The sequence below is a fragment of the Rhinatrema bivittatum genome, chromosome 6 (genome assembly GCF_901001135.1).
Source record: "Rhinatrema bivittatum chromosome 6, aRhiBiv1.1, whole genome shotgun sequence".
Classification (NCBI taxonomy): domain Eukaryota; kingdom Metazoa; phylum Chordata; class Amphibia; order Gymnophiona; family Rhinatrematidae; genus Rhinatrema; species Rhinatrema bivittatum.
In genome coordinates this window covers 286295033-286320528 of record NC_042620.1, presented here as the reverse complement: position 1 = coordinate 286320528, position 25496 = coordinate 286295033, and the positions used below count along the sequence as shown (strand labels likewise).

The following is a 25496-nucleotide window of genomic DNA, read 5'->3' as shown; positions in this document are numbered from 1 at the left end:
ACAAAGAGCCTGAAGTGCGAAAAACACTTGGTCCGCTTGACCTATGATGTTTTCGAAATGACATCAAGGGTCTCTGCAGCGGGCATCAACCCCCACAGAATTGCATGACTGCAGGCCTCGTATCTCTGACCAGAGGTGCAGAAGTGATTTGCTGACGTGCCGTGCAGTGGAGAGAATCTCTTCGGAGATAAGATTAAAGATATGGAGACCTCAATCCGAGACCACCATGCAACCCTCAGCAACTCTCCACCAGAACTCCTGACTCGTCCTTCTCATCTAGGAGGTTGACTAGATCAGGGTCGAGGAAGCTCTTCTTTAGCTTGAGGAGGTACTATCCTCTCACTCCCGTCAACAACACCAGAGCTCTCGCAGCCATTTCAGGCATTAAAGTGCCCTGAAGCCCTAGGCAGTGCCTCAGTCAGCTCCAGAGATGAGGTTTTCACTGGATTGTAGGGAGCATAGTCAGTCACCCATACGCAAGACGATGGAACTGTCATTTGGGGGAAGGCTGTGGTTCTTCAGCCAGTGGCCCAATATAACCTCAGTCCAGTGGATTCTATTCATCATCCACCCTGGGGTAGATTTTCAGACGAGCGCGAACAGCCTACTTTTGTTTGCGCTCCAGGCGCAAACAAAAGTACGCTGGATTTTAGTAGATACGCGCGTAGTCGCGCGTATCGGCTAAAATCCTGGATCGGCGCGCGCAAGGCTATCGATTTCGTATAGCCTGCGCGCGCCGAGCCGCGCTGCCTACCCCCGTTCCCTCCTAGGCCGCTCCGAAATCGGAGCGGCCTAGAAGGGAACTTTCCTTTGCCCTCCCCTCACCTTCCCCTCCCTTCCCCTACCTAACCCACCCGCCCGACCCTGTCTAATCCCCCATCCTACCTTTGTCGGGGGATTTACGCCTCCCAGAGGGAGGCGTAAATCCCCGCGCGCCAGCGGGCCTCCTGCGCGCCGGGCCGCGACCTGGGGGCGGGTACGGAGGGCGCGGCCACGCCCCCGGGCCGTAGCCACGCCCCCGTACCCGCCCCCAAAACGCTGCCGACACGCCCCCGCAACGCCGCGCGCTCCGGCCCCGCCCCCCGACACGCCTCTCGACACGCCCACTCCGAAAACCCCGGGACTTACGCGAGTCCCGGGGTTCTGCGCGCGCCGGTGAGCCTATGTAAAATAGGCTCACCGGCGCGCAGGGCCCTGCTCGCGTAAATCCGCCCTGTTTTGGGCGGATTTACGCGAGCAGGGCTCTGAAAATCCGCCCCCAAGGGTACCAACTGAACCTATGGGTTGAGCTGCCAAATTGCCCTCAAAGCCCATTTTGGGGCCCAGTAGTACATCAGGAGGTACTACTAACAGAGCTCTCCTCCCTCTTAATGGCCAGAGCGGTCAAACCCATTCCAATAGGGCAAAGAGAGTAGGGATTTTATTCCAGGTACTTCCTGATACCAAAGAAAATAAGAGGATTCTGTCCCATCCTAGACCTAAGGGCATTGAATAAATTCATCAAAAAAGAAGTGTTCTAGATGATTTCCCTGGCACCTTGATCCCCTTTTTGCAAAAAAGGGACTAATTTGCTCCCTCAATTTGAAGGACGCATACACTCACATCAAGATCTTCCCAACTCACTGGAAATATCTCCGATTCATGGTGGGAAAATAGCACTTTCCAGTGCTGTTTTCCCACCATGTGCACCACCACGTGCACAGGACACTGTGCACGTGGTGGTGTACATGTTTTCCCACCATGTGCACCACCACGTGCACAGGACACTGGCCAGTGCACGTGCCGGGAGAGCCCAAACATCCACCAAGGGTGGATGTTTGGGCTCACGTCATAGCCCCTTATTGGGCGAGACAGGTCTGGTTTCCCCTCCTTACTGGCCTGTGCACAGGCCAGTGTCCTGTGCACACGATTCAATAAACTAAAATATTTAAATTGGGGCCCGCGATAAAAAGAGGCGCTAGGGACACTAGCGCATCCCTAGCGCCTCTTTTTGGACAGGAGCGGCGGCTGTCAGCGGGTTTGACAGCCGACGCTCAATTTTGCTGGCGTCGGTTCTCGAGCCCGCTGACAGCCACGGGTTCAGAAACCAGATGCCAGCAAAATTGAGCATCCGGTTTTCAACCCGCGAGCCGCGGGCTGATTTTTTTGTACTTTTTTTTTAAACTTTTGGGACCTCAGACTTAATATCGCCATGATATTAAGTCGGAGGGTGCACAGAAAAGCAGTTTTTACTGCTTTTCTGTGCACTTCCTTGGTACCGGCAGAAATTAACACCTACCTTTGTGTAGACAATAACTTCTTAAAGTAAAATGTGTGGCTTGGCTGCACATTTTACTTACTGTATCGCGCAGGAATGACTAATAGGGCCATCAACATGCATTTGCATGTTGCGGGCACTATTAGTCTTTTGGGGGGGGGGGAGGTTGGACGCGCGTTTTCAACGTGCTATTACCACTTACTGAATAAGGGGTAAAGCTAGAGCGTTGAAAACGCGCGTCCAAATGCCGATTAACAGTGCGCTCCACCGGAGCACACTGTACTGTATCGGCCTGTATGAGAGTTGTCCATTCGAAAACTGATCAGTCTGGGGACTTCCCCAGATCTGATCACACAGAATCTAGGCAGGTTGTGACATCCCAACCTCCAGGCCCCATTGCTCATAGCCTGGATGTTGAGAGGTTAATATTGCAACCGCTCGATCTCTCAGAAGATGTGTCTTGGTCCTGATAGCTTCTAGAAAGCCTTCCACTAGAAAGTCCTATGGACTGAAGTAGAGGTGATTTACTGTGTGGTGTGAGCAGAAGGCACTATATACCAGCTCTATATGAGCCAGTATACATCTGACATCTGGAAGCAGGTGCAGGATGTTGCCGAGCAGTTGCCACATGTTGCAGCAAGACACACTCCTGTCGCTGGTACAAAGAGTCTGAAGTGCGAAAAACACGATGTCTGCTTGACCTATGATGTTTTTGAAATGGCATCAAGGGTCTCTGCAGTGGGCATCGACACCCACAGAATTGCATGACTGCGGGCCTCATATCTCCTTTCTCCTGCTCCACACAGAAACTACTTGACTACCTTCTACACTATTGGAAGCTAACTTAAAGACCAACTCTGTTAGGGTACATGTGAGTGCATACCACCATGGTGTAATTGGTACACCCATCCCTACAGCCTATAGTTGTACATTTCATGCAGGGCCTGCTTCAGTTGAAGCCTCCCCTAAGGCCTCCCACTGTGTCTTGGGAACTGAATGTGGTGTTAGCTCAGTTGATGAAAGCTCCCTTTGAGCTGCTGTGCTCCTGTGACCTGAAGTTCCTGAACTTGAAGGTTATATTTTTGATGGCAGTCACTTCAGCACACAGGGTCAGTGAGGTTCCAGGCCTTAGTGACTTATCCACCTTATACTAAGTTTTTCCATGACAGGGTGTGTCTTATGTACACACTCTAAGTTGCTGCCTAAAGTGGTAATGGACTTCCATCTTAACCAGCCAACATTTTTTCCCAGGTCCCATTCACACCAAGCTGAACAAGCCCCGAACAGTTTGGACTGTAAAAGAGCCTTAGCCTTCTATCTGGAGCGGACAGAAGCCATAGACAGTCCACCCAACTTTTTGTATCTTTTGATAGGAATAAATTGGGTATTGCTGTTGCCAAGCAAACACTTTCCAATTTTTAGCAGACTGCCTCTCCTTCTGTTCTACCCAGGTGGGACTGCATCTTGGGAGGGCCTTGTCAAGGCTCACTCTGTTTGAGCCATGGCAGTGTCAGTGGTCCACTTGCGAGCAGTCCCCATGGAGGTGATCTGCAGAGCAGCAACGTGGAGTTCTCGCCACACATTCACATCAAGCTTTTTGTTTGGACAGGGATGGCCGATGCAACAGTACTTTTGGCCAGTCTGTCCTTCGGAACTTGTTTGACATGTAGAACCCAACTCTGTTCTCTCCTAGGGCCCATTGTTTGTGTTCAGGCTGCCCCCCCTTTATTACCAACAAAACCTGTTGTTTTCGTTGACACTTAGTTTGGGTGTTTGCTGGTCCCTTTTTAGATGGAGAGCAGTCTGTAGCTAGGGATTCACTCATATGTGAGGACTACCATTCTGCTTGTTCTCAGAAAAAGCAGAGTTGTTTACCTATAACAGGTATTCTCTGAGGAAAGCAGGATGTTAGTCCTCACGAAACCCACCCACCATCCCACAGAGTTGGGTTTAGCTTGAGGAGGTACTATCCCCAGAGTTGGGTTTCTGCTCCTTTTATAATGTTTTTATCCTTCAATTCTGCATTATAAGACTGAAGGGGATGCTGCATGGTTGTATATATGCATGCTGAGCGTACTGAATGAGGCTCGAAGTTCTAGAAACTTTGAGACAAGTTTTCCGTGCCAGGCTCCATCCAATGATGTCACCCATGTGTGAGGGCTAACTTCCTGCTGTCCTAGGAGAACACCTGTTACAGGTAAGCAACTCTGCTATACCCATAATGAATATGCAGAAAATATATTTGCATGCACTGCCTCTGTTATATGCAACTGTATTGCATGCATATTCAGTATCAATATCCTGAAAACTAGCCCTGTTTTTGTGGCACTTGAGGACCAAAGCTGCCTACCCCTGGTATAGAACCTTATCAGTAGTAAAGCTCACAGCTCTTTTCCCAATGAGATCAGCAAATAATGAATCTACTGTCCATCAAGCCATGGCATAAAATAACCATCCAATGATAGAAACCACTGTAGATATGACGTGCATCAATTTCCTAGGTAGAATAATTTTTAGCAAAAGTACTGGGAATAGCAAGCACCAAGTCTGTAATAAGTACAGGGTTGAACTCTGAAGGATCTATAATCACTGGGTATATTTTATACATTTCTTTACAAATTTTATTACAATCAAAAATTCATCAGTGAGAGACTTATTGTGGGATAGTTGTGGATATTTGAGGCCTCTGGACTGTTTTCTTTTTGAGTAACTCACAGAAATATTTACTCTGTTTACCCAGTTTTTCTAATGATGGTGGGATTTTAAAGGTGAATGATGGGGGTGGTAAATATTGCTGTTAAGTGATTGTGTTGCAAAATGAAGAATTTTTGAGTGTAATGAATCTGTAAAGAAATGTGTAAGATATACCCAGTGATTATAGATCCTGCAGAGTTATAACTATAAACTGTTCTTTTCTGTAGTTTGTGTTTGATAATTTGCTAGAACAGTGTTAGCGGTCTTTTGTCTGTAAGAAATACAGGGATGCCTATCCCAATAGATAACCAGCAACCAAAACAACCAAAGCGCTTATCAACATGGATAGTTAAAAATATATTTTTTTACTTATTCAAAAATCATTATCAAAACAGTATATCAGGTTTAATGCCAAACCTTTAACATTTTTAGTCTCCTAAAAAATAAATCACACAAATTCCAGTGCCCTGGCAGGTGGCCCTCCTGTTCCCCTCACTTTAAGGTAGTTGCCCTCTTTTCCACTTCTGCCTTAGACTGCAGCAGCTTTAGATTATATTCCCATCATGAACAATTCTAGCATTTAGAAGTTAGACTTGAGGAAGATATCTTAATCCCTCATTGGAATGTACTGGCAGACAGGATGCTAGAAAATGTAATGGCATCATAATTGTCCATAAGAGGGACAGTTGGCAACTCTGATATTGGCAACTCTTAATTGGTTAAACCAAAAATAAATCTCAACTTTGTTGGGGAAAAAAAATGCAATGTCATCTTTATGAATCAATAAATGAATTCAGGCCTTGCCAACTCATTCTGCAAAAGCCTGCTAAGTCTCATGGTCTGATTATGCAGAACATTTGTGATCATTTCCCCTGGCTGATGTTTGTGTTTACTTTTCAGTCAAAACTAGAGAGAGGAACAAATATTCATGAAAGCGGTCTCCTAAAGAGAGACTTCTTACTCTTTGCAAAGTACGGAGACTTAGTCTTTCCAGACCAAATGCTGTACAAATATAGTAACCTGTTCCACCCTCTTCCTTTTGTCCAATTATTAGGTGACCTTGTTTTCAACCCTGACACATCGCTATGGATTAAACAGGTGGCAGAGCCAGAAGACAGCGAGGAGGAGGAGCCAGAGGACAGCGAGGAGGAGGAGCCAGAAGACAGTGAAGAGGAGGAGTCAGAGAACAGCGAGGAGGAGCTGCCAGAGGACAGCGAGGAGGAGTCCGAGGGAAGTGACAGCCCGAACAGCCCCACAACAAGTAAGTGAGACATGCTTTGCAGGACATGAAAGGGGATCCTTTCTGTAAGAATCCTCTGATCAATCATTCTGTCCTGGCCATAACATCATTATGAAAGGCATCTCAGCTTCTTTTTGGCTAAGGTCAAGCATCAGACCTTAGTCATATGTTTACACTCCCTTATTTGCCTTTAGAATGAAATTGAGATGGCTGGGTCTAGTGGCTCACTGGCAGTGATGCACTAAAAGTAGCTGCATACACGGAACCTACCAGCTGCTATTTGTGCACACAGTCAAGCAGTGGCAATATAGTGCACATACACTTGAAAATTCCATGTGTACATGCTGTTTTACTCCCCCCCAACCTAAGCACACCTTAGGGAACACCTCTTTTTAACTCAGCTAAAAGTACATGCTCTGTGGAAGCTAGACAGAGACCAATTTTCAATCAAGCCATTTTACCCAGGCAAATGGTTTTGACAGTTGATCTTTATATGAAAGCCTCATCAGACCAACAGATTCTGCTCTAATTCCCCTGGTCTGAAAAAACAGAACAGTTCCTTCTCTACAGATCTCTTTCCTGCGTTTTGAATCTTGGCTGAATTTAATGGTTCTTCACTTCCCATCTGCATGTCTGATTCCTCTTCTCCAGGCTTCTCAGTTTAGTAGCCCAGTGCATTCTGGAAGCTGTAGTCTGGGAGGTTGTGGGTTTGGGGTATATTTTTTTACATAATTTCAAATTTACAAACAAAGAAATACATCCTCCTTTGACACAGGGCTCATATTCAAAAGAGAATTGTATCAAATTTCCATAACTAGTGAATATTACATATTTAATAAAGAAGCATTCATATCAAATATCGCTCTAAATTTAAATCCTCCATAAAAGCTGGGGAAAACAAGGTCATAAATAAAAAAATTTTTTAAATGAATTATATCCATCTAATAAATTTGTTATCTAAGAGGACAAGAATAACCCTAATCATTTAAGGGATAGCACTTCTTCATGAATCCAATATTGGAATTTTCAGAAGATCTTACTTGAGTACCCAGTACAGGATTTGACTGAATAATTGGCTGTTTGTCCTTCAAGAAGGATAAACAGCCAATTATCCCTGAATAGCATCTTATACTTGAGCAGGATGATAAAACAAACAAGTAGGCCTCAAATCCACAACATCTCATCTTAACTTCAGGAATGTCCTCTGCCTAGCCTGAGTGGCTCACATTACATCAGGGACAGGGACAGTGGAAGCACTAGGTGGAGTAGGCGACTGCCTAGAATGCCACAGTTTGGGGGCGATGAGGAGATGGCAACTCTTCCTTCTTGCCCACACGGGCTTGGAAGAAGAAGCAGTGTGATACGGGCCCACACAAGTGGGAAGAAGGAGATGCAATCCCTGAGGCAGCAGACTGCAGCAAAGGTCCACTTCCAAAAAGGAGGCAGAGCAGCATGGGCCCACAGTCAAAGAAAGGAGATGGAAGCATAGCAGCATTGGGCCTGAAGAGAGAAAAGCTGGAGGTATTGCCCCAAAAAAAGAAGAGTCCTGGCCATGTGGACTGATGGAGGAGGCTGCCTTTGCAGTTCATCATTCCAGAGAGAGGGACTTTGTGTATGTGTGAGTGAACTTGAGTGTGTGAGTGACAGAGCATATATATGTATGTTGTTGAGTATGTATGAGGAAGAAAGGGTGTGTGTGCGCCTCCAGGAGACAGTTGGGAAACAGAGAGTATGTGTATATAAGAGAGGAGAAAGTCTGTGCAACAACCCCCCCCCCCCTCCACTGCTAATCCATAATAATCTCAGGGCATCTGGAAATCAACATTTACCATGCACAGAGAGCAAGGGATATTTTTTATCCTTGTTAGTATTAATCATTGAGTGGTGTTTGATGTCTGCTGTTTTTGAAATATTTTATTGGTGTTTGGAACATTTAAAACATTTTTATATGATATTTTAATTTTGGATGTCATTCTATTTGTCAGCTGTTTTGACTTAATTATTCTTTCTATTAGTATGATGTTACTATTATTGATGTTTTTGCATTTATTGATTTTATTATTTAATGCTTTATGAGGAATAGTAATGCTTTTAATTTTCCATGGTTGCACTGCATACAGAGTCTGATTTGTGACTTCTATTTATAATTTATGTAGCAACTTGGCTTATTCTGTTTACCTAATTGGAGGTATATTGATGTTTTAGTGTCTGATGTAATATTTGCAGAGTTGCCTTTTCATAGATAGGGTTGTTACTGTTTGAGTGCTGGCAGTTAATGCTGTTTTGATGTGGGAGGTTTACTATATTGTAATTGTAATTGTGGCCAAGCCTACACCCAACACACTTTACAATAGGCCTAAAACCATATGGGTTCCAAGTGTCTTTTGTTTTTTTTGCAAGGGTTTTTGGTTGGCACCATTGTTCGGGCACTTGTCTAGCTAAACTTTGGCCTGATATCTCATTATCTAGCTAAAGTTTAGCCGGATAATATAGGGCCATTCTGGGAGGAGTTAGGTTAGCCAGACAAGTTATCCATCTAACTCTGATTGTGCCATAGAACAGTCCTAAAGTTATCAGGGTATCTTTAAGAGAGTCTGTTTTATTCACTAGTCTGGCTGCACCAGTGAATATACCTCCAAAAGTTAGAGAAGTCTATCCAGCTAAATTTGCAATCCACCCAGTGACTGAATATGGACCTCAATATACAACACATTTTGTTGTAAGTGTGGGAGTAATATTCAGTCACTGGCCAGATTGCAGAGTTAGCCTAATAACTTATCCAACTAACCATGGAGGGTTATTCAAAAGTGCAATTTATCTGGCTATCTGTAGGACTACTCTGTGGCATGACCAGAGTTAGCTGGATAAGTTACCCAGCTAACTCTGAATATCTGAGCAACCACAGAACACCCCTAAGTAATCCAGCTAAATTTTAGATGAATAAAACGTTTTCCAGCTAAATTTTAACAAGTTAAGTGGGGGAAATATATTTTCACTTTTCCTTTCAGGCAAATAATAAACTTGGTTAATTGGTGGAAGAAATTCTTTGGGCATTTGCAACACCTCAACCAAATATTTTTTAAAGAGTCTGAGGAGTGTGATTTTTTTACATTTAGGAAAGTTTAATAATTGCAGGGGGGGGTTTTCCCTTCAGGCCCCATTTTCTAAATTTTTTATTTTGCTTCTGAGCGAGACATTATCTTTGATCAAAACAGAGGAATTTGCTTATTAATTATCGTTTTCTCTAAAGTGTCTGGTTAACAACTCTTCTCTCCTCCTGCATCACGGATCATAACTCCAAAGAAGTAATATCACTCTGAATTTCAAACTTGCAAGTAATGTTAGCTTCTGGTTTTACATAATCTTCCATATGGTTTTGAGCATTATGGACAGTGAGTGGATCTGGTAACCCCTTATCCTGTGGAGACCCCTGCTGAAGCCCAGAAGAAGGTAATGTTGCTCCAAACCCATCTCCACCTTCTGCACCAATCTCCTGGATAGAGAGCCAGACCTTTCAACAATGTATTTTCCTGAAGCAGCAGTCAACTCCCCCAATGAAAGCTCCAGTGAATACATTTATTTATTTATTTATTTAATTCTTTTATATACCGACATTCATGACAGGTGCCATATCAAATCGGTTTACATGTAACAAGGGGGAAAAAACATTCTTATCAATCATTTAACAGTAAAATAATCAGAGGAGGTGAAAAAAGTTACATATAACAAGGAGATCGAACTTGGGAATAGAAGAAAGAGAAGGACAGAGGGATGCCCCACAGGAATGTTTTTGCAATCTTGCAAGTTACCAGCGGGCTGGGTATCTGTGAGCTGGTGGTAGAGCTGCCAGACTGTGACTACTCACTTTGTCATGGCAGCTCTGAATCCCAGCACCAAGGTCCTGGCAACAACAAAACCATAAGTACAACAGTAGTGCTCTCAAAAGGATATGGGTTTTTTTTGTTTGTTTTGTTTTTTTAACTTGCTCTCACATTTTGGCATAGTCAACATCAGAAAAAGTGCAGCCCGAGAAAAGAACAACTCATTTGCAAGTGTCCTCTCAGTACAGCACCATCTTGTTTTTCTACTTGTAGTCTAGGTTTTAAATAGTAAATGGAGGGCTGTAAGCCTCATAATAGATTGCGATGGGAACTGAAAAGTCAAGACAGGCCTCCAGAAACTAGTTAAGAGATGTATACCTGTTACAGACCTGAGGAAAACCTAGAGATCAAATAGCTGGGAGGTAAGCATGCTTGTGTTGGCATTTTAGCCTTACCCACTTCGGGGATTATTGGCTTTTACTAACCGCCATCTTATGATGATACCTCAGGTTTCATTTTCTGTAGTATTAAGCCCTGAACTTTCACAGCTATTTTCATGCAGAAAATGTTGTTTTATGCACATAAATGGCTGTACTAAAATAGTCCAGGGCTGGGTGCACATAAAAGTATGCACATAACCCAGTTTCATTTGTACTTTTATACAAACTAAACAAGAGACCTTCCAGGGGAAGCAGCTGGGGGTGGAATTGGCACTTGCACGCATACTATTTTAATAAGTATGCGCATAAGTGTATAGATGAAAGTTACACTCTCTAAAGAAGAGGTGTAACTTTATGCAAGTGAATGTGTGCATGTACTCAGCCAACTACTCAAGTTTTTTTTCAAAGCAAACGTACATGTGTAAGTTCGCTTTGAAAATACTCGTAAAGTTTGCATTTACAATGTACATACAAACTTTACTCTTATGCGAGGCTATTTGAAAATTACCCTCTACTATAGAACATCTTAAGAACATAATATTGATCTTTAATAACAGGCAAGCGACTTTTCAGTCCTGATATCTTATTCAGGATTAAGCAAGAAGAAGACACAGAAGATTCGGATAGTGATGGAGATCCTCCAAAGGGTGAGTTGTATATGCCGTCTTCCACAGCTCTCCAGATATTTTCTTGCACAGCCTTTAGTATTTTCCCTTATCCTTCCCCAAAAAAAGGTTCAGATTTACAGAATTTCCAGTATTTTCCCATCATTCTCTCTCTCTCTGCCTTCACAGAGAAAGGTCCAGCACTGCAGGCCTTTAGCATTTTCTCATCATTCTCCCTCATTCTTTTTTCAGGAGGGTCTGTCATTGCATAGCCATCTGCGGCTGCGAGAGCAATGAACCACACTGTCTTCACTTTCATTGGCTATGGTTTCACTTCAAACATTTATTTCTCCCTAAGATATTAAAAAATTTTTTTTCATAATTTTATATATTTCTAACTAGTATATTTTTTCTCAGAGGATAAGCAGGATGTGAGAGTCCTACAGGTGGGTGATTTCATTGTTGGAAGCTTCGTTGCACAGCTTCTAGAGCTTTCAGAAGTTCTGAGCATGGACAGAATTATGCCACATCACATGGGAACTCCTTTTTTTAAGTTTCTTTATTTTTCCACATCAGCACTTTTACAGGTGTATTTGAAGTGTCATCAGTCAGGCCATTTTTATCTTCAAAGTCCAGTTGTTTGATTTTGCATCGTTTAGTTTTCATCTGATGTCCACCAAACAGAAGATGACTAGCAGCACCTTGAAGTGCCTAGATGCAGCTGCATTATGTGGGTCACAAATCCCCATGACGTATGTGTGGTGTGCCTTAGATGTAACTACAACATTTTAGGATGCTCCACGTGTGAAAAGATGACTCCCAGAGGCCATCAAACCCATTTAGAGCTCATGGATAATCTCTGCGATAGATAAGTCCGAGCCATGAGCATTTGCATTGGAGGCACCTACCTCAAGGGGCCCAAGAGCTTCACTGGATGCTGGTAGTGTACTGGTATTGAGGAAGCTTCGTCTTGCATTGACATCAAGCACTGACAGAGGCCAAAGGAACAGAGCATTTTCTAGTTCGTCTCACCTATTGAAAGAGAAGGGGTTCCACTTCATCAGTGTTAGTACTGAGGTACACCGATGCAGAACATTGAAAGAAGGTGAAGAAGTACCGTCATCATTCCCAACTGATGCACAGTGATGAGAGCAGGGAGAAATTAGCAGCAGCCATATGTACTTGCAAGTATCCCCACAGAGAAGGCCCCTCATTTTCAAGAAAGGTCTGGGGGAATGTGACGGCCTGCAAGGGTCCAGGTTACAGCCTCCAATACACTTTAGGTGACCCAGGAAAATATGACTGCTTCTCCTGCCTCTCATTCTGTGCTGGCATCAGCAGTTTTCACAAAGGAGGTTAACAAGAAGATCCAGGAGGTACAGCAGGTGGGAGTGGTCTGTGGACCACTTCTAACCTATTTCTATTCTTTTTGAGATACAGCTTCCAGAACTGAACACCGAATTTCAGGTGAGGCTTCACCAATGGACCTGTATTAAGGACATTATCACCTTCTTTTTCCTGGTGATCTGTGCAGCCCAGCATCCCTCTGCCCCTAGTCACTGCCTTTTCCTATTGCTTTTCTACCTTCAGATCATCAGACACTATCACCCCATGGTCTCTCTCTCCCGGTCCATGCACATCAGTCTCTTGACCCCCATCCATACATCTCCTGTGGATTTTTGCACCCCATATGCATAACTCTGCACTTACTTGCACTGAATTTAAATGCCAAGTATTCCGCCATTCCTCAAACTTTCTTAGATCACGTCTTATCCTTTTACCTAAGATCCTGAAACCTATTGGATTATAGATAGTTCACTATCCTTTCCTTCAACAGAGTCTCCGTTAATTTTCCCACCACCTAGCTAAGGCAAAGTGGCCTGTAGTTCTCAACCTCCTCTCTGCTACCAGTTCTGCGAAGCGTGACCACATTTGCCCTTCCCTAATCTTGTGTCATCACTCCCATCTCCAAAGATCTATTGAACAGGTCCTTCAGTGGATCCGCCAGCACCTCTCTGAGTTCCATTAGTATTCTGGGATGTACCTCATTCAGCCCCATGACCTTGTCCACTTTCAGTTCCATTCAAACACTCTATTCTGTAAATAGGAGTTTATCTAACCCATACCTATCTGTACTCTTGCCAATCATTTTGAATATCCTGGAAACCAGGCCTGTTTGTTGCTCTTCAGGACCAGGGTTGGCCACCCCACCTTAAAAAGTCTACGAGGCTGTTTGTTTCTTTATGCCCCAACAAGCTTGGAACTGCAGTACTGAAGAATACATTATCTAATTGGATAGCAGATTGAATATCCTTCACTTATGCCCAAGTTGGTTTGATCTTAGAAACACATGTCAAGGCCCATAATTTCAGTGTGAGAGCCATCTTGGGTCAGCCTCAATAGAAGTGTTTTGCAAAACTCTGACGTAGATTTCAGGGCATACATTCATGTCTCATTACCGCCGAGACAGAGACTCCTGATGTGGCCAGTCCATTTTCCAAGGTCTTTTTGAGGGTTAGAGTCCAACTCCAGCTTCCTCAATCCCATTTTTAGAATTTAGGATTATGTCTGTATAAAAACAGGAAAAGTGGGTTTTTCTTTTTACCCATCAGAAACATGTGCTCCCATCTGTTGGTGGTTGTCTTGATATTGTTCCCTTTTTATTTTATTGGACAGCAACCCTTAGCAAAGGAGTCCTAACAGAACATGAGAACAGCCATACTGTCAGACCTAGGGCCTTATCGATGACATCAAAATGTTTAGAAAGCAAATGAAGGCATTCTATCTTAATATAGCTTTCTATATATATTTATTAATATTTATTAAGAGCTGCATTTATTTTCAATGTTATTTGACAGTTCTGTGTAATTTGTTTGTATTGATTAATGATTATTTTTGTATGTGTGCCCCCCAATCCCTTGGTCTGGACTATGAATTACCCCAATGCTTGGGGTGGAGAGTACCACATGAGAAATGTTATTTACTAATATGATTTATCTTCAGGTTGTAGCCTAAGTGAGGGATGAGACAGGATCCCAGTCACTCTGATAACACAAATGTGTGCCCTTCCCAAACAACCTCTCACTTGTGGCACCTCAGACCAGATAAAATTGTCACACCAGAATAAAATAGTAGTTAACCCTTTTACTAGTGTTTTGTAAGTAGACAATAAATCTAACAAGAACATTAAATGGGAAAAGTACAATAGTGAAGTATAATATAAACTTGCAATTTTCTTATTTTAATTCAAGTAATGCAAAAATAACTCTGGGTATGGCCAGTTAGCCAGGGCAACCAATATACTCATATGGATAGTAAAATAAATAAATAAATGAATGATGCTAATAGAGAAAGATTGGGAGGGGGGGAACAGTGAAGTACACAACTTTCAAAATTGTCTTTACGCCCGAGTACTGAAAAAAAAAAAAAAGAAAAGGGGGGGTCACAGATCCATCCTAATGTCACCAGTTTGTAAAGGATGCCCCCTGTCCCAAACACAAAATTGTATGAAAAAAAAATTAATCAAGAAAATAAAGAAGTCCCACTTGATGGTGGAGCTGGCTAGATGACAAACCAAATAGATGAGCACTGCAGTGTGTGAAAGGTCTCGCTCTCCTGGGTATCTTCCCCCAAATGGTTTACTTGGTACTAAACAAAAATCTGTCCTGGTTTTAGTCTCTTACAGGAAGACCACAGTCCACAAGTTTTTTTCCCAGCAAGGGATTATGCTTGATTTTGGCTGAAAGGCTGAAACAATTAAGATGAGATACTGAATTTGTGACAAAAGGCAACCTTCTTTCTCCTCAACTAAGATATTCTTTATGCAAAATTTAGAATACTTAACTCGTTCTATTAGCAAAGTGAACCAGGGTCTGGATATCTCTGGAAAGGAAGTCTCTCAGCTCCTGGCTCCTCTATCCCTTGTTGGGATTTTACATGTGGCTCGGCAATGAATCAAGAACAGCTGTCTGTCTCTCAATTTCCTCAGAGCACAGACTGCTGTCTCTCGCTCTTGATAATTAGCTGTTCAGGAGAAGAACTGATTTCAGGCTGCCAGATGCACTCCTCTCTTCCTGGCTTCAACTCCTGGCCATCCCTTTCACACATCCATGGACAAAGCCAGCCAAATTATGCTTTTTCTACCTTAAATGGTCTTTTAGCATTCCTTTGGCATCCACCTCTGCTGGCTATGTAGTGCTGTTCTCTGGGCAGGTTAAACAGTACGGCCCTTTTCCCAACTTGTTAGCACTGAGTGCTGGATGCTGGTCTTGCAGAACATTTGTCATTCATAGGAGAGCACACAGGTTTTGATATATTTTTATATTCTTTCACCTTGGCTGCGGCAGCTTGCAGTCTCTGCAGGGTTGAAAACCCATTTTTGATAGGTCCAAAACACATCACTCAGATCCAGATGCAACTCGGTCCATATTGTAAGGCTCCAATACATGATAAGCTCACGGGGGCAGGAACCTGGTTTATAGTAGCTTGCTACATAATTTATTCTGTACTCCCTGCTGAACGTAATATGTAACTAGCAGAATATAAAAGAAGCTAAATAAATAAATGAATCCTGTTTCCAACAGTGGCCAATCCAGGTCACAAGTACTTGGCAGGATCCCAAATATTAGATACATTTCAGGCTGCTTATGCCTAGGAATAAGGAGTGGTTTCCCTTAGTCTACCTGATTAATAACGGTTTATGTGCTTTTCCTACAGGAACTTGTCCAAACTGTTTTTAAACCCAGCTATGCTAGCTCTCTTTACCACATCATCCAGTAATGAATCCCAGAGCTTAATTTTGTGTTGAGTGAAAAAGTATTTTCTCCGGTTTGTTCAAAATGTGCTATGTAATGACTTAATGAATTGTCCCTAGCCTTTTTATTTTTTGAAAGAGTAAATGACCAATTTGTTTTTACTCTTTCCACTGCATGTATGATTTCATAGACCTCTAATATGTCTCCCCTCAGTCATCTCTTCTCTTCTCCAAGCTGAAGAGCCCTAACCTCTTTAGCTTTGCTTTTCCTCAGAGAGGAGCCATTCCATCCCCTTTATCATTTCGGTCCCCCTGTGTACCTTTTTGGGTTTTTATTCTCACAGAGATGATAGCATGAGATGGAAAACATCTGGTGAATAATTCTGGGTCTCCTGACTGGATACAAAGTTTAACAAAGCCACAAACTGAGCAATCTTCATCTCGAGCAATCTGTCTTCACTTTAAATTTTGCTGTTACTAAAGCCTACGTCACCATCTCCTGTTGAATCCTCACTGGGAGCCGAGGCATCGACGAAGCCCACCTCATTCTATCAGGTGGGTGAAGATTCCCACATGTTCAGTGGACAATGGCACGTGGGTGAAGTTGTTCTTGCCCTCCTTCTCTTTCTCTTGGACTCTCTGCTGCCTGGCAGGAGCAGCGAGGCTGGCAGTGTTTCTGCTGCCGTCTCGTTCCTGCTTGTGAGTTTTCTGGTGCTTAATGAGGTTGGAATTCTGTGTGAAGGTTTTCTCACACTGGCTGCACTTGTAGGGTTTCTCTCTTCTGTGCTCAATATATGAAGGCCAATAACAGCTTCTTCTCAGTGTAATTTCCACAGGCATTCACATTAAAACTACCGGGACCGTCGCATTGTTTGGCTTCCATCTTGTGTTGCTCTGGCCTGCTTGCAGTTTGACTCACTTTCACACTGCTTTTAGGCTGTCTTTCTTATCCCTACAGGACCCACCTCAGGCTGCTCAGTTTATGAGCTCCTATATGGGACAGTATGAAAAGCTTTGCTGAAATCCAAGTAAGCCACATCCAGCACATGTCCTTCATGTAATTCCTTTGTCACCCAGTTGCAGAAATCAATCAGGTTTGTTTGACATGATCAGCTTCTTGAGGCCTGCAACCCATTACATTGTAGACATTTCACTATTCCTTCCTTCAGGAGAGTTTCCACTGAGGTAAGGCTAACCAGCCTGTAGTTTCCATCCTCAAATCTGCTACTACTTTTATGAAGAGGGGTTCCATTCACCCATTTCCAGTCCTGAGGAGCTACTCCTGTCTCCAAGTTTCTATTGAAAAGGTCTTTCAGTGTTCCCACCCGTTCCTTTAATATTCTAGAATGCACCCCATCCAGCCCCCATGGTGTTGTCCACGTTCAGTTTTGCTAGTTCCATGCAGACGTACTCTTCCATAAACAGCATCGTGTCCACCCCACTCCCATATGTACACTTGCCTAAATAATAAAGCTGAAGCAAGCTGCAGGGCTGCAGCAGTGCACATGGTCAAAAGTGGTTTATCAGCATTTTAAAGAAAGCTCTGGAAAGTGTCCAATGGACACAGAGCACAATGACAACACCCACTTGTAAGACTGGTGAGCCTGCTGTCTTCAAAGAGCCCCTGTTACAGGTAAGCAACTGTACTTTATTTCCCCCTCTAATGTAAGAAACAGGAGGAAATGAATACAAATGGCCTTCAACTTGATGATTGTGGTTGAAAGTATAAGAAGGTAAGATAGGGCACTTTGGCTTCAGTAACATGATAACACTTATCTCTCCTCCTTTAAAAAGGTAAATCAGATGGTGACCCTAATAATTCATTGCGCATTAAGGAAGAACAGGAAGATACCTATTTCACCAATCATCCAGTCTCCACACGAAATGAAACACTTACGTATACCTGCATAGGAGGTGAGTGGCAGAGCTTGGATATCTGCCCCAGAAAGGGGCCCAAATGATATATTTTATCTAGTAATATCTATTTGTATTTACTGCTTGTACGCTGCCTCTCTAGAGCATATGCTGTGTGCGCCTATCTGGGGAGGAGGAAGTAAGAGAAACCCAGCAGCAGCAGCACGGGGAAAGTTGTGTGCTCTGCTGCCGTCACCACTGCTTGAACTGAATGAGTCGCACCACTGTGGAGAGAATCTCTGCTACAGGCCAGGGTGCGAGAATGCTTTCTTTAGGCCCAACGGAGTAAGCCCTATGGTAAAACTGCCCTGAAGTCTCACACACACACACACCAAAAAAAAGTTTTACTCCCAATGTGTGTAATGTGTGCACAAACCTGAATGCAAATTTTAACTGGGGTGGGGAAAAGGAGTCTCTCGGACTCATGATTTACCTGCACAGAAGATATGACAGTGCTTTTTATGCACTTAAATCATGAGACAGGAAAAGGAAGAGCGAGCCCTGGGAAGGCAGTGAGAGGGACACACGACAAGGGCTGCTGTCTCCTTCCTAAAACATTTACAGGCAGCTTCCTCTCAAAGCAGGCAGTGAGGACTGGGGATCCCCTTCCAAAAAAAGAAGTCCTTTTTTGGACAGGATCATCTATGCCACTGCCCTATTTGGAAGGAAGTTGTCACCAGCAATTTTTTTGAGGGTAGAATGTAAGGAAGGGCAACCCCCTGGGTGATGAAACTATTTGGAGGGAGAGAAGGAGAGAATAACCCCCCGCAGGAGCATTTTAAACATTTTTAAAGGAGCAAGAGAGAGAAGGGAGGATGTATGCTTGCAAATCTTTTTTTTTTGCGCGCATAAATCCAGAATGCAGGTCCCCAGCACCTTGAACTCCTGTCAGCCCATATAGACTAAAACTGGCACTGTAAAATTGTACGCCACCTTTCACCAGGAGTAAAATTTCCAGCATAAAGAGAACATGAGTTAAGCCTACACCTTTCTTTTCTCAGGGGATGAATAGCTAATGCCTTTATTACCATTCAGTTTACAAAGGAGGGTACAAACCTGTACGCACAGAGTGAACATTTTTGTATGTAAAATTCCTTGCTGCATTGGAAACGAAATATCCGCACAAAAAATGTGCCTATAACTGCAGGTAAAACTGCACTCTGCCAAGCGTACCTTATTACATTGGCCTCCATGACTAGTGCTGCAGGAGGGGAAAAGAATGACTGAAGAAAAAGTAAAAAAATGAGAGGGGCAAAGGGGAGATGATGAGTTAAGGCCCAGTAAAAGGAAGGGAGAGTTGGGGGGGACATGTGGTGAAGGATAGCATAGCAGAGAGACAGAGAGAGAGGGCGTGAGCTTTGGGACAAGGATTCACTCGAGGAACCCTCAGGTCAAAAGGTGGATGGCCGAGGATCTCCTCCTTCTTTTCCCTCACAGAACTTAGCAGAATCCAAGCCAGTGGGGATTTCCAACCCCCAGCGCCTCAGCCAGAGCCTAGGACAGAAAAAGGAGTCTGAGTCAGTGTGGCGCGATGCCCTCCCCAAACCTTCACATAAGGGACAGTAAGAGGCATTCTGAAATCACAGGGAAACATTGGTCCAGAGGAGCTACTGGGAAGAACAAACATGAGTAGAAGTGAGGAAAACAAGAGAAGGATTTGTAGAAGGAAAGAAGATTGAGCGTGTTGGAAGGAGAAGAAGGAAGGATCATTGGGGGTGGAAGACAAAGATGACAGAGGGAGGAAATACATGAGAATCCAGATTTTAATGGTGAAAGAACTAGAAAGAATAAACAGCAAGAATTTCTCTGAAATTCTAAAGTCATGCGACCCCCCTCATTCATGAAAATTTATGGCAAATTCAATCCTTATGACCACTACTAGTCTTGTGGAGGTCAATTTTCAACTAATTAAAATGTTAGCCAGCTAGATCTCCCCCATACCCCTAGCCCAGAGCGAAATTAGCACTGTATACAGTGGCTCACCTCCTAGTTTCACTTATCTAACTCTGGTCATGCAGTAGAGCGTCCTAAATCTAGCCGGATAAACTTATCCAGCTAATTTTAAGATAGTCAGATATATTTAGTGGTGCGGCTGCACTGCTGAATATCTCACCAGAGTTAGATGAATAATTTAATCCTGCTAACTTTCGGGCTGATACAGTAAAGTCCGCGGGAGAGCTGGCGAACGCACAGGCCACTCTCCTGTACGAGCGATTCACTATGCAAATTAGGCCCAGCGGTAAAAATAGGCAAAAGGAGGCGCTAGGGACACTAGCACGTCCCTAGCGCCTCCTTTTGGACCAGAGCGGCGGCTGTCAGTGGGTTTGACAGCCGACGCTCAATTTTGCCGGCGTTGGTTCTCGAGCCCATTGACAGCCACGGGTTCGGAAACCGGATGCCGGCAAAATTGAGCGTCCGGTTTTCGAGTCGCGGGCCGACTTCAAATTTTTTTTTTTTTTTTTTTTTACTTTTGGTAACTTTCGGGACCTCCGACTTAATATCGCCATGATATTAAGTCGGAGGGTACACAGAAAAGCAGTTTTTACTGCTTTTCTGTACACTTTCCCGGTGCCCAAAGAAATTTGCGCCTACCTTTGGGTAGACGCTAATTTCTGAAAGCAAAATGTGCAGCTTGGCTGCACATTTTATTTTCTGAATCGCACGGGAATACCTAATAGGGCCATCAACATGCATTTGCATGTTGCGGGCGCTATTAGGTTCAGGGGGTTGGATGCGCATTTTCGGCCCCTTACTGAATAAGGGGTAACGCTAGCGTGTCGAAAACGCGCATCCAGTAGAGGGTTAACAGTGCGCTCCGTCACTGTACTGTATCGGCCTGTTTGTTGGTCAAACAGCTGAACATGAACCCTTATATTTTTTTCTGGGTAAAATTTCTAAACTCCATCCCTGTAACCCAAAAAAACCCCATAGCTATAACTACTTCACTTTGCTTGCTCATAAATTTCAGGACAACAAAATCCCAAAGCTCTATAATTGATGACTAGGACTTGTGTTTTCGGAGATTATTATTGCTGGCAGCTCCAAACGTTTGCTGCCACCCTCAAAAACTGCAGAGCTGCAGCACTTCCAGAAGGCCTGCGCTGCTGGCAGCTTGGAGCCCTCATTGAATTCCAGGGCTTGCGCAATAAACCATAAGCCCTGCCTGACAACATCTTAGTTCCTCTCCTATGCTTTTTTTTTTTTTTTTTTTTTGAACAATGTCACCATGCAACAACATTTAAGGGACTGAAGTGTCCTGGTGTGGCTGTATTCCTAATTTCATACCTAAAGAAGGATTTTGAAACTGTCTTAAGTATTAAGTCACAATCACAAAAAGAGAGATTGTGATTTTCTTTCTTTTTTATGATTTTGATCTTTGGTTGTTGTGGGATAGCATTTCTGGCTCTGATTTGTGAATTAGGCATTAAGTCACCAGGAGTACGGGGAGAAAAAGCCTGGAAGTTCTTCTGAGATACCTTTTATGATCAGATATTCCACTGTATGTTCCATTCAGCATGTAAAATTAAAGTAAAAGCCTGCTTTTTTTTGTCTTCCTTCCACCAGAGGCTGGTTCTCTGCAGATAAAAGAGGAGGAGGTACTTTCTGGAGAATGCAGTGAGAAACCAAAACTACTCGAGGTGCCCTACATAAAAGCTGAAGAAAGCGCTCCACTGGCTTCTGAGCACATAGCCAGCCCAGCTCAGCACACAGCACTGAGCGGCTGCCCCGAGTACAAAATTGACACGGGCCTGGACTGCACGACCAGTTTTAGTGTACTAATTGACCCTTTTGTGCCACAGGGAGCTCCCACAGACGAGGACTCGGATTCTGAAATATTACGCGTGCAGATGGAGCCTGGGGATGGGAAACTCTACGAGTGTCATCACTGTGGGAAAGGATTCAATGACCATTCAGCTATGGTGAAGCACCTGAGAATTCACACGGGAGAGAGACCCTACAAGTGTAGTGAGTGTGACAAAAGCTTTGCCGACAGCTCTACGCTTGTCAAGCACATGAGGACTCACACAGGAGAGCGACCTTATAAGTGCAATGTGTGTGGGAAAAGCTTTGGCCAAACTTCAACTTTCATCAAACATCAGAGAACGCATACAGGAGAGAGACCATACAAATGTACTTTGTGTACAAGCAGCTTCAGGGACAACTCAACCCTTCTAAAACACCTGCGAACACACACAGGAGAAAGGCCTTATACGTGTGCTGAATGTAAGAAAAGTTTCAGTCAGAAGGCACATCTTATGAAACACCAGAAAATGCACACAGGAGAGAGACCCTACAGCTGTACTAAATGTGAAAAGAATTTCAGCAATTCTTCATGCCTGCTGAAACACCAGCGAACTCACACGGGAGAGAGACCCTATACATGTGCTGAATGCAAGAAAAGCTTCAGTCAGAAGTCAAGTCTCATCACCCACCAAAGAACCCACACAGGAGAGAGGCCCTATCAATGCACTAACTGTGAGAAAAGCTTCAGCCATGTCTCAAGTCTTATTAAACATCAGCGGACCCATACAGGAGAGAGGCCGTACAGATGTACTGAATGTGGGAAGCGATTCAGGCAGAACTCCAGTCTCATCAAACACAAAAGAACACACACAGGAGAGAAACCCTACAAGTGCAGCGAGTGTGAGAAAACCTTCACACAGAATTCCAACCTCATTAAGCACCAGAAAACCCACAACCGAGAGCGAGACGGCAGCAGAAACACTGCCAGCCTCGCTGCTCGTGCCAGGCAGCAGAGAGTCCAAGAGAAAGAGAAGGAGGGCAAAGAACAACTTCACCCATGTGCCGTCGTTCACTGAACACGAGGGAATCTTCACCCGCGTGATAGAGTATGAGGCGGGCTTCGTCGATGCCTCTGCTCCCAGTGAGGATTCAACAGGCGAGGGTGACGTAGGCTTTAGTCATGCCCCTGTTCATAGTGAGCCCCAGAGAGTACTCAAAAAGGAAAAGGACTGGGATGCTGGCTTAAGCCAAACCACAGCACTTGTAGAACAGAGAACAAAGGCCCAAGCTAAAGAGAGCAGTACAAGATGTGGTACTCAGGCACCTGTTACTAAGCAGTTGAAGACCTACGCCAAGGAGAAGGGCTCTGGTGACAAGCCAAAGCTCAGTATCCAACAGGCGGTCCAAGCCAGGAAGAGGAGTTGCCAGGCAGGTTTCAGCACCACTGCTACTAATCCCCAGTGCCAGGAGTCCAGTCCTAGAGAGGATGTTTACATCTGTGGGAAATGTGGGAAAAGCTTTACTGACCACTCCCTTATCAATGGCCACCAGTGCTCCACCAGGATCTGCATGCGTGAGTAGCCATGGCAGGATCCAGCCATGGCAGGATCACTACTTATCAGTTGTGAAAGCATAGGGGCATCAACCAGCACTAGCTCAGTCAGTGCCTTGCTACTGCTTCTACCACAGCAGCAAAATAAATATTGTCAAAACAAATGAAACACAGGAATGTATCTTCACGCCGACCACTCCAGTTGCACAACATAGTGTGGTTGTCGTGTTCGTCCACTTGAATGCATGGAAACAAAGGTTAAGAAAACAAAAACTAAGCTGATATCTTTTAATTGGACTACTAATACATTTCTTGATCAGCTTTCAAGAGCTACTACTCCCTTCCTCAGTTCTGAATAGAATGAGCAAAAGATGATTTCCCCAGATATAAGTAAATTATAAAAGGCATTCCAATAGTGGGAAGGGGAATTGATGTGTGATTCGAAAATGACAGGCACAATAATTTTACGGCTCATAGAGGCCTAAGAAACCTGGGTCTTTTCATCCTTTTTATGCCAATTCAAGTGTCTGATCATTTTAACTTCAGAGGTCTGATCTGGATTGTGTTAAATTTTCCACTAATGATCACTGATCATAATCTGGTTGGAAAAATGTTCCCCCATGAATGTGTTGTTTTGGTTATCTCCGAAGTGTCTGATTTTGTGTCTGTGTGAGTTGATTCTTGTATTTAATTTTAGGCCTGTCTCACCAATATTAACAATCTAATAATAGCAGATAAAGACCAAATAGTCTATCCAGTCTGCCCGACAAGTTGCTTATGGTTGTAACTGCAGCTCCATGCAGGTTACTCCCTATGCCTTCTGCTAAGGGTAGTAACTGCCACTCTGTGCATGTTATCCCCAAGCTTTCTGTAAAGGGTAGTAACTGCTGCACCATGCAAGTTACCCCCATGATTACTATTAAGGATGATAACCCCCCCCCCCCATGCCTTCTGTTAAGGGTAATAACCCCCACTCTGTACAGGTTACTCTCATGCACCCTTTTCTTTATTGCCAACCTCTAATCTCTGTGGATCCGCAGTGTTTATCCCATGCCCGTTTTAATTCATTTACTGTTTTAATCCTCACCACCTCTTCCAGGAGGGCATTCCAGGCATCCACCCCCCTCTCTGTTAAGAAATATTTCCTGATGATGGTTCTGAGTCATCCCCCCTGGAGTTTCATTTCTTGACCCTTATTCTACAGTTTACTTTCTAACAGAAAAGGTTTGAAGCTCGTGCATCGTTAAGTCCTTTCCTAATAATCCCTAGCATTCTATTTGCTTTCTTGGCTGCTGCTGCTGCTGCACCCTGAGCAGAAGATTTCAACGTATTTTCAACAACTGTTGATATAGTGTATCTGGATTTCCAGAAAGCATTTGACAAAGTCCCTCATGAGAGACGACTTAGGAAATTAAAAAGTCATGGGATAGGGAGGCAGTATCCTATAGTGGATTGTAAGCTGGTTAAAAGATAGAAAACAGAGAGTAGGGCTAAATGGTAAAGTTTCCTAATGGAGAAAAATGAATAATGGAGTGCCCCAGGGATCTGTTCTGGGACCACTGCTTTTTTTTTACTTATTTATAAATGACCTGGAAATGGGAATGAGTAACTTGATCACATTTGCCGATGACACAAAATTATTCAAAGTTATTAAATCACAAGAGGATTGTGAGAAATTGCAAGAGGACCTTGCAAAACTGCGACACTGGGCATGCAAATGGCAAATGAAATTTAATCTGGACAAGTGCAAAGTGATGTACTTAGGGAAGAGTAACCCAAATTATAGCTACACAATGCAAGGTTCCACATTAGAAGTCAGGAAAAGAATCTAAGCATAATCATTGAAAATATGTTGAAATCTTCTGCTCAGGGTGCAGCAGCAGCCAAGAAAGCAAATAGAATGCTAGGGATTATTAGGAAAGGAATGGAGAATAAAACAGAGAATATCACAATGCCTCTGTATCGCTCCATGATGTGACCTCATCTTGAGTATTGTGTGCAGTTCTGGGCACCACATCTCAAGAAAGATATGACAATTAGATAAGTTACAGAGAAGGGCGACCAAAATGATAAAGGGGTGGAACAATTACCCTATGAGGAAAGGCTAAAGAGCTTAGGTCTCTTCAGCTTGGAGATGGATGAGGGGAGATATGATAGAGGTGTATAAAATAATGAATAGAGTGGAACAAGTAAATGTAAATTGGTTGTTTACTCTTTCAAAGAATATAAAGGTTAGGGGACACACAATGAAGCTATTAGATGATAAATTTAAAACTAATGAAAATATATTTTTTTACTCAATGCATAATTAAGCTCTGGAATTTGTTGCCAGAAGATGTGGTGAAAGCTATTAGTGTAGCTGTTTTTAAAAACGTTTCTGGAGGAAAGGTTCATAAACCATTATTAAGGTAGAATTGCAGAAATCCGCTGTTTATTCTTGGGATAAGCAGCTTGGGATCTATCTACCCCTTAGGAT

The 25496-nt window shown here is 43.5% G+C and overlaps 1 protein-coding gene across 1 annotated transcript in view; it reads left to right on the top strand.

Moving 5' to 3' along the window:
- Positions 1–23857, top strand: part of LOC115094716 — a 134763-nt gene extending 110906 nt beyond the window's left edge. The window contains exons 10-13 of the mRNA XM_029607971.1: positions 6006–6212; positions 11010–11099; positions 17605–17724; positions 21289–23857. Of these exons, the coding sequence (XP_029463831.1) occupies positions 6006–6212; positions 11010–11099; positions 17605–17724; positions 21289–22544 (1673 nt within the window). The 3' untranslated portion in view covers positions 22545–23857. The remainder of the gene's footprint in view (positions 1–6005; positions 6213–11009; positions 11100–17604; positions 17725–21288) is intronic.
- Positions 23858–25496: the final 1639 nt, after the last annotated feature.